This window comes from Pundamilia nyererei, unplaced genomic scaffold (assembly GCF_000239375.1).
Source record: "Pundamilia nyererei isolate P.nyererei 1_Seehausen unplaced genomic scaffold, PunNye1.0 scaffold00053, whole genome shotgun sequence".
In the NCBI taxonomy this organism is placed as follows: Eukaryota; Metazoa; Chordata; class Actinopteri; order Cichliformes; family Cichlidae; genus Pundamilia; species Pundamilia nyererei.
In genome coordinates this window covers 1,311,456-1,321,068 of record NW_005187454.1, presented here as the reverse complement: position 1 = coordinate 1,321,068, position 9,613 = coordinate 1,311,456, and the positions used below count along the sequence as shown (strand labels likewise).

Sequence of the window (9,613 nt, the reverse complement as noted above, 5' to 3'; positions counted from 1 at the left end):
CTAGATTTTTTCTAGTGGTGTTCCACCAACAGGTGTCATGGTCTCCCAGTCCTCCTGTTCCAGTTCACCCATTTCTCTCTTTTGCTCTCTCTCTCTCTCTTATATCAGTATGTGTGTTTTTCAAACTTGTCTGGCACTTTATGCAATGAGACCTGATGCGATGTTGTGCCAAAGACATTTTTCCTTTTTAGAAGATGAGCTCTATAAATTCTCTATATGCTCCTTGAGTTTGTATGTTACTTTTATCTGTTTATTCATTCATTTCTACACAAAATGTGTAGTATGACAATGTCTAAGCTGACAGGCAAGAAAATAAAAAAATTGAAGATAGGAGAAAATAGTAGAAAATATTAAAAAAAAAAGGAAAGAGCACTAATACAAAAGCATGATGTATCGCTAACTGCTGTACCTGTAAGAAAAAAACAGAGAAAGAAAGAAAGAAAGAAAAAACATACAGCACCTTCAACAGAAAAATATGAGCACAGGAACACAGATCAACAATCAATTGATAATAAAGGTGGCAAGCCAAGGAAGGATACAGGAGATTCAAGGCATCCACAGTCCCCAAGGGTACCTGAAGACCTGAGCCCACACATCTCAGAGGCAAGAGAAGAAGGGAGGCTCCACATGGCCCACGGTCCAAAAGGGCAAGCGTCCCAGTGAGCCAGACGCAATAGGCAATCCCACCAGAGGCTAGCCAACCTGACGAGGGCCAAGGGCAGGGGCCCAAGGCCCAAACTGGGAGCTGATTCAACAGAAGAGGGCCTGAAAGCTGAAGGCTCTGCCTCCCACACTACTTTTAAATACAATAGGAACCACAAGCAAGCCAGCAGCCTGAGAGTGAAGTGCTCTCATGACAGACACTAGGACAATGCTTCGTGGGCTGCCTCTGTTGACCGACATGCCGAGCCTCCGACAGCGTGCAGTGATGCCTTGGTGTTCGGGTCCCCCACCCGAGCCGGAGATTGATGGTGAGCCAGAGGTGGACTACTACAGGAGGCTGAGGGAGCGGCTGCGGGTGGTTCATAACTACACCTGCCAGGCCTAGGCCGGCGCCGGAGTACGACAGAAGAGGGCCTACGATATCAGGTGCCAGTGGGGGAGCTTTTGTGCTTGGTGACAAGGTTTGGGTGTACTGCCCTGTCCTTAAGAGAGGAGTGTCCTCCAAGCTCTGCAGTCACTGGCAGGGGCCGGCGGAGGTCGTGGAGCGACCTCCAGAAGTGGTGTACAGGATCCACATGCTGGGCCCGAGGGGTATGGTGGTGTGGCATCAGGACAGACTCTCACCGTACCGACCGCTCGCTCAACAGTCGCCAGGGCAGGGGATGCTAGTGGCACCCCATGTTCTGATCTGAGTGACTCTTCCCCTGCCGGTTGAGATCGGCCGGTGCGCCGAAAGATGACACCGGGACATTTGCAGGACTTTGTGTTGGGTAATGGGGTTGTCGGGGATGACTGACCCCTTAGGTGGGGGCTATGTAGCGGGTCAGGGCTGTTTGGGTTTTATTTGGCAGCTGTATTCTGTTGTTTCAGGCGGCAGCGTTATGTTCCCATGGTTACCACGTGACGCGCTCTCTCTGCGACCATGTTTTTCTGTGTGGGGTGAGAGAGTGCTGTTGTGTTGTTGTTGTTGAATGCTAATAAACGGCTCCCTGGCTAACTCGGGGGAAGCAAGACAAAACGACGCCTCTCTCTCCTCCTTGTCTGAGCAATATGGTTTGGTTAAAGATATTTTGGTTAAACCTTTTGCCTCTTCACCAGGTAAGTCTACCTGTCTTGTAAGCAGCCCAAAAACAAATATCAGAGGTGAAAAAGACAAGTCTATTAATATCTTTCCCCCAGTAGGACATGCCCAGAATACCTCACCCAGGACAAACCTAGGAGGCATCCTAGTCAGATGCTCAAACTGCCTCGACTGGCTCCTTTTGATGTGGAGGACTAGTGGCTCTCTTCTGTGCCCATTTGAATGACTGTACTCTTCATCCTATCACTGTTAGAGAAAGGTCTCACTAGTTTGTAAATGTTCCCTTTCACTCTTTTTGCAATCCCTCTGACAATTTTCCCCAACACTTGTCTCTTGCACTCTTCTCTATCAGGCTGAGCCTGAGCCATCTGCCACGACTGATTGGGGATGAGGGTTGGGTAATCTGAATACATAATTTCCTTAGGGATTATTAAAGTATTCTGATTCTGATCTGTCTTGCTACCTACTAGATTTCCCTTCTCTGCAGTGCATACTTTTTCCATTTCCAAATTCTCTGCCACCTGGGCCACCTCTCTACAGATCACAATGTTGTATGCAAGCATCGAAGTCTACAGGGACCGATGCCTAACCTCATCTGTCACCCTATTTTTCACCACTGAAAACAAGAACAGGTTTAGAAACAGTTCCTAATGCAATCCAGCAGCTGTTACTTTGTTCCATTAAGTCATAAGAATGTAATCTGCAAGAGCACTCCCTAATGACATCAGCACATTATACTACATTGCATAAATGTCACTATCTAAAGACAATGTTGGTATCATTGATAATTAATTGTCTTTGACATACTTAACTGTTTTAACATAAGAACAAGGTAAGTATGCGGTAATACAACCTCATGGTTTTATTAATAAGCTTCATCCAAATGCAACTAAGCTCATTTGATATTAACCTGTTATGGAAACCCACCAAACAAGAGACCTTCTGGGGATGCAGCTGAGTTACGTTTAATTAAATAAGAAAAAAAAACAGTCTGGAGAAAATATTGTTGGTTTCAATTCAATTCAATTTTATTTATATAGCGCCAAATCACAACAAAAGTTGCCTCAAGGCGGTTAATTGATGGGTTAATTTTAGTTTGCTCACTGCTAACCTTAATATCACCGAGAATACTTAAATATCTTAAATGTTACAGTTGGCTCATGCTTCATTCAGCTGTGTTAATGTAAAAAGTGTCATTTTTAATGACACCACTGAATTTCCCGGAGGAACCGCACCTGAGGGATTAATAAAGTAATCCCTAATTTAACAGTGTTTAAGTGCTCACCAGTTGGTCTGATGGTGTATGTGGTGTGTCGTCGTCAATTCTGCTTCCCAGTTTCTGGGGGAAAACACTCTGGAATTGCTAATGGTTGTGAGGCGGTCCTTCTCCTTCAGCCATTAAGTCCTGGGAGTTGATCTACGATGAGAATACAGAGGCTGTGAGTGCTGCAGGTAAGTGTAATGGGTTTTTATGCATGTAGATATTTTCAGGCATATGATACTAGGCAAAGAAAATGAAACATTGGAAAACTTTACTTGTTTTATGCTAAGAGATGTGCTAAGAGACAACTTCGTTATTAATACGCCTGTAAAAGCAGTCTTTTATGTAACGTTTGTCCGGTGAACATGACGTCAGTAAAAGGGGTGGGGACGAGGAGGTAAAAGTGAGTGCTGTCGTTTGTACGCACAGGTGATTTTCAGTCTTGTTTCGCATTGCGTCGGGTGAGAAAATGGGAAAGCTTCAGGAGTTTAAGATTGCCTTTGAGAAAAACAAAGAAGTGTACAGTCCGGGAGAGTCCATCTCTGGAACCGTGACAGTAAAACTGGGCCAACAGCTGCAGTGTAAAGGTAAGAGCCATCTGCGCTCAGCAGGTGGGAAAACGTCGACCTCGAGAAACGAGGAAGTGGGGTGATTTGGTAACGAGTCGTAATTCCTACACTGTTCCCACGCCTGGTTTTAGAAATAACTTCTCCTATTTGAAGATCACTCAGAGGTTGAAAAGCCATCCTGTGGTGTTCTGTGTTTGTGGTTCTAAAACTTGCATATGATTTTTCATTGGCCGTTTACCGCGGTGTAGCTCTGCACACTGATTCAATGGAAAATGTTTAATGAGGCCTAATGGGAAATTTGTGTTTTGTAACACAGACTCAGTGTTTTATCCCAAACTGTCCAAAACACAAATTGACGGTCTTTCATTAAATTACAGCAAAATACCTGTATTTTGGACTATGTAAATATTCTGTTTTGATAGTTTATAATTTGTTTACCATGATTCCTAGTTCAACTCCTCAGTCCTGCTCAGCTTTATAAGCATAGATTTCCTACTGTTTTTATGTTACGTGTAGATTAAGTTTAGTTAAAAGTTGAAAGATTAGCTCAGAAAATGAGTTTATATTATACATTATTGCAGCACTGTATTCTATACACCTCTCTTTACCTACCCGACATTCATATTCAATCTAAAATGACTAATTAACCTAACATGCTTGGCTTTGGTGAAAACTAACTTGAGGAAACCCACACAGGCATCAGTCCCCAAAGAAAAGCACCAGCCAGGATTTTAACCAGGGACATTTTTGTGAGGCGACTGTACTAAATACTCTATCACTTTGCTGCCTTATTCCAGTTTTGGCTCTGTGTCAAGGCCCCCCTCTCTGAAGGGACCCTCTAAAGCATAGGTGTCAAACTCTGGCCCGCGGGCCAAATTTGGCCACAGCCTAATTACATTTGGCCCGCGAAGCCATACCAAATTACTATCAGAGCTGGCCTACTGGTATTATACAGCTAATATATATATTGTTTAGTATTAAGCTTTGCTTGTTCCATATTCAGTTTTTCAGCAAAACGTGTTTGAGTCCATAAGAAAAGATTAATTCTTATATCTGGAGGAATAAATATATTTCAGTAAATATTAATGTTAGCCTGCGACTTTGTTCCAGTTTTGAATTTTGGCCCACTGTGTATTTGAGTTTGACACCCCTGCTCTAAAGTAATGTACTGGCGTTGAGCAGTGTCTAATTGGTTCTGCTGTTTTATTTATTTTGTAGTGTTGTACAGTCAGACTGTACATTTAAACATACTTAAGACTGTCATCAAGAGACCAAAATGAAACTTGAAACAGGAAAAGTGAGTGTCATTGTCCAGATTGCTGTAAAAGCAACATCTCATCCATCTGAATGCACTTATTCATTCTTCTTATTTGAGATATTTAACATCTCAAAGGTTCTGCTGTGTCAACAAGGACAATAAAAGGTAACACATTTGAATGCAGATTGCAAGGGAACGGTTTCTTCTACTCTTTGTAGCTCTCAACCTGCTGAGTGGCGTCTTTGTGTTTTGTTACTTTGAATGCTTGCGAGGCCTCTGGTCTGTTTACATTCCTCTTCAGGTAAAGCTGGTCGGACTGTCGGCTCAAGATCTCTTATGCTACATGCTACAGTTTCACCGTTTAAAATACTAATGGTATATTAAACTATTTTAAGTACTGTGATGAGACGCGCCACTGAAAAATATTAACACTGCAATAAAAATCTTAGTTTCACTCACCACTATTCACTTAAACAGCCAGTTTATTGAAGAACCTACAAACAACTTTTCATATGTTTTGTTCTGTTTTGGGATTTCTTGAGACTGGTAAAGGTTGTGTTTAATATTCTAAACGTTTTTGGCGCTCTTCATTCTGTTCATGTGATGCCGTCATTGTAGCAGTGTGCCCCTGGACAGCAAAGCAAAGCTTTCTTCTATTGCTGTTAACTCAAATGTGTTACTGAGAACATTTTGAACATTTTTATGTGACTTAAAATTGGGAATATAACAACATGTATTTGGACCACAGACTGTATTGAAAAGATGGACATTCTTACCTTGATGTCAACCATTTAATTTCTGGACAACCATTACCACATTGTAGGTCCTGGACATTATTAGCAAGGATTATTGTTGCTGGTATGTTCTTTCAGAGGTAGATGTGCCTTTATTTTGAGCATATGCTGAAACACGTGAAATTTAATTGGCTTTCAGTAATAGACACCATAACTCAATTCTAAAAATTTAACCACAAAAGCTGAAGCACAAACGTCTTGGTAAGTCATTATTTTAACAAACCATATTACTTGTTAGATAATTTTTCAATCGAGATGGTTCTCCAAAGGCACCAACAGCACAAAATGGCTTAAATAAGTAATGATGTATGAACAAAATGGAAACAAATTTGGCTAACATTGTAGCTGTAAAGCTGGGGTATTTTTTATGTTCATAGAATGTAGGACCTGGATTTTATGTAATGGTTACCTTTGTTTCTGTTAATGAAGGATTACATTAAAACAGTAATAAAGCATTCAGACTAGTTGAATAACCTTCAGACTTTGACCAACAGTAGACTGTAGGAACAATACAATGTTGTGGAATATTTGGCTGCCTTTAACACTTTCCTAATCTGGTGAAAATCTGGTTCAAGCATTTTATGGTTTTCAGTATAAAGTCAAGCTTTCTTTATACTTTTGACCAGTAATTTGTTTTTGGTCTGTTTTTGTTACAAAACATTAGCTGGCTTAGGCTATTTCCCAAATCAAATAATGCATCCTAAACTCTCCTGAAGGGTGTTTATTACAGGTCTTTTGCACATATTGATGTTGTATAAATCTGGAGCAATATGCCATTAAACAGACCAATAACACACCCTTGAGGAAAAGACTGATTACAAAAAGTGTTTCCTGCTGTGGCTGCTACGAATCGTCTGTAGTTAAACTTGTGTATTTTCTTATCTGCAGCTATCAAAGTGAACTGCAATGGTTTCTGTGGCATCACCAATAAGTTCAATGACACAGCATGGACGATGGAGGAGCAGTACTTCAACAGCACGATCTCAGTGGCAGACAAAGGTGTGCTTCCAAACGCTAATTAAAACCGTGTGCAAATGTCCAGTGTCCACAAAACACTTCCTTGTGAGATGGTTTGTTGTGATAATTGAGACAAATTTGCAAATGGAACTGGTTCATGTGACAATATGTGAAGATTACAACTTCTCATTTTCCACTGCAGCCTTGAGGCATATCTGACTGTTTGGAAACAACAGAGCAACTGTTACTGTTTCCATCAAAGGATTTTATTTGTGCTTTGTGTCCCAAATAGGTACCCTGAAAGAGGGAATGCACACATTTCCCTTCAAGTTTCTCATACCAGGTAGGTGAAGTTGATGGGATATTTTTGCATGTGTTTATTTTCCCCTTGCATTTCCTGTCTGTCAGACATGTTCTGGCATGTTGTGAGGATGGGACTGGTTTTCTTTTCCTCCCAAAATGTTAAAAATATATGTGTGTACACACACACACACACACACACACACACACAATATGCATGCTTTTGTTGTCTCGTCAGTTCGCCTCAACATACGCTTGTCATATTCTGTGATATGATTTACTCGGAGGTGTTTGACGAGGTTAGTGGTGTTGCCACAGCACCTCACTTTCTTGCCACATGTATCATCATCGCGTCTTGGCTGTTTGTGGAGGTAAAATACGTCCACACATGACTTTGTTTACGCTCAGCCATTGTGAGTGCGCACGCCAGAGGCTGCGACACATTTATTCCGCCGTATTTCACATATGACTGTGAAATGCGTAAGAGGAGGTAGTTCCTTCCAATTTAGATAATCCCAATGATGTAGTTTCTTTCCACTGTGTTCCTGTTAATAAAAAAACTACAAATTTACCCCGAAGTACTAAAATTGTGATATTTTAATATGAGAATCGATTTTCGAGCATAAATTACTGGTAATGGAAGAATCGATATTTCAATATCAATCCGCACACCGCTAGTGAAGGGTTATTTCTCATGATGGTTGGGGTGGTTTTAGTTTAACCTCCAGATAAAGTGGTTAAGAGATCAAATTGATTCTTTGTTTACAACCTGCTCAGAAATTTGTTCCTTTTATTAGCTTTTCTTCTTCTGTTTTTACATTTTTGCCTGACTATTTGATCTTCAGCAAGGCTTTGGGTTGTTCATTTTTCAGTGTTGTGTTGAAAAACAACAGTGTAGTCGTGAGTCTTGACTGCGTCACTGACATAGGTATGCTGGGCAGCACTGACGCTGTGAGATAAGGTCACTCTAAATCTTTGGCGCTGTCAGAATTTTGTCCATCAGTAGTGATAAGGCAATTGCAACAGTTCTCGTTTTGGGGCCACCACAACAGATAATTTGGCCCTTATAACCTGCCATCAGTCAACTTTTCTCTGGAACGGGCCACAATTGCAGAGCGTATACATGAGTTGAATGAGGTGCCATGATGGTGTCTAACTAAGAAGAGACTGGTGGATGCTTTCCACTACCATCCCTGTAATGGTTACTGTGACGTCAGCAGTATACAGTGTGTTCCACTGACTCATAACAATGCAATCTTTGAGAGAACTCCCTTATTACACCATTAATTGTTATGGACTCTTAAGATAACTGTGCATAAAGATGACGAGACAGTTGAATAATGAGGAAATATTTTAGTATCACCATTTGAAGACTTGTTAACTTTTTATTCTGTGCCAAAACTGTTGCCTGAAATAAAATCCTTGACTTCCTTTCTATACATTGTCTTGATTTGTTTTGGCTGTCACACAATAGAACACAGGCAACAGTGTTTAGTCATTGTGTAGGTGCAAGATGACATGCAGACAAGACAAGAAGCCTTTTATGTAATGTAGCTAGGATCACAGAAACTCAGAACCAGTCAAGCCAGTTTTTGTGGATCTGATATGAATCATTAAGCTTGTTTGCTTTCACTCCTAGAGTGCTGGCAGGTGCCTACGAAGTTTTTGTTTGTTTGTTTTTGGTTTGTTTCTGTATTTGTCAAGATTTGGAAGGTTAATAAAGAGAAGAGCTCTATACTTTATAAATTAATATCATAGTGTCAAAACTCAGCAGCTGTTTTGGAATTAATCTGGATGGATTATAGCTTTAAATTCAGTTCAGCGGCTCGGACATAAAAACATTGTGTCAGACAAATCCAGTGAAAGCTATTTCAAATGTTGGTGCCCCAAAATAGGTAGTTAGTTTTTTCCCTGCATGTTATGCTACTACCAATATTACTGTTCATGCACACAGTATCAGAACTATACAGCTTCATTAAAGGACTGGAGTTAGTGTTGACTGAAACCATTCTTATACTACTTTATAGACACAAACACAAACAGAAGGCGGAGTGGTTACATTTTTACAATGTTTTAAAGCACAGCTGTACATGTAGGTTAATTAAACGCAGCACAAAATACAATTACTTTGTTCTGAGGTATCTGTATTTTACCTGAGTATTTATTCTCACAATGTTTTCTTTTGGTCCCTACATTCTTCAACAAGTCTTTATAGTCTTCATGTTCAATAAGTGTGTTACTTGAGGGTTAACACATTTTAGAGGAGTTACTCAAACATCTCTTCCAGACATTAAAAGGATTTAAATCTAAAATGACAGATCACTAATATTGTGGCCGCCTGAGGAAAAAATATCCCTGCTCCTGGGTGCTCTTCACTCTTTCTGCAAAAACTGTAACTCTTTTAAAAACAACTGTAGTTCACGCTACTGTATAACTACAAACTAACACAGTTTACTTCTTCCCCACAGCCACTGCTCCAACGTCTTTTGAAGGCATCTATGGAAGGATCATTTACAGAGTGAGGGCTTTTATTGACACACCACGATTTTCCAAGGACTACACCACAGAGAAAGCTTTCTTCCTGCTAAGCCTTCTGAACCTGAATGAAGTGCCAGATATATGGGTGAGACATTATAGCTGTATGTCTGTATTCAGTCCCTGAATGGTTGGTCCTAAACACTGAGTTAATTAGTTTTCAGAGTTCAAACACACAACAGCCAAGTTTTTTTG

At 40.6% G+C, this 9,613-nt stretch overlaps 1 protein-coding gene across 1 annotated transcript; it reads left to right on the top strand.

Annotated features, from left to right (window-relative positions):
* The first annotated feature begins 3,399 nt into the window (after positions 1-3,399).
* On the top strand, positions 3,400-9,545 carry LOC102214795 (arrestin domain-containing protein 1-like). Its single transcript, XM_005733659.1, has 4 exons — positions 3,400-3,592; positions 6,515-6,625; positions 6,876-6,926; positions 9,352-9,545. Exons 1-4 carry the CDS (start codon positions 3,475-3,477, stop codon positions 9,543-9,545), a joined length of 474 nt encoding a protein of 157 aa, XP_005733716.1. The 5' UTR covers positions 3,400-3,474.
* Positions 9,546-9,613: the final 68 nt, after the last annotated feature.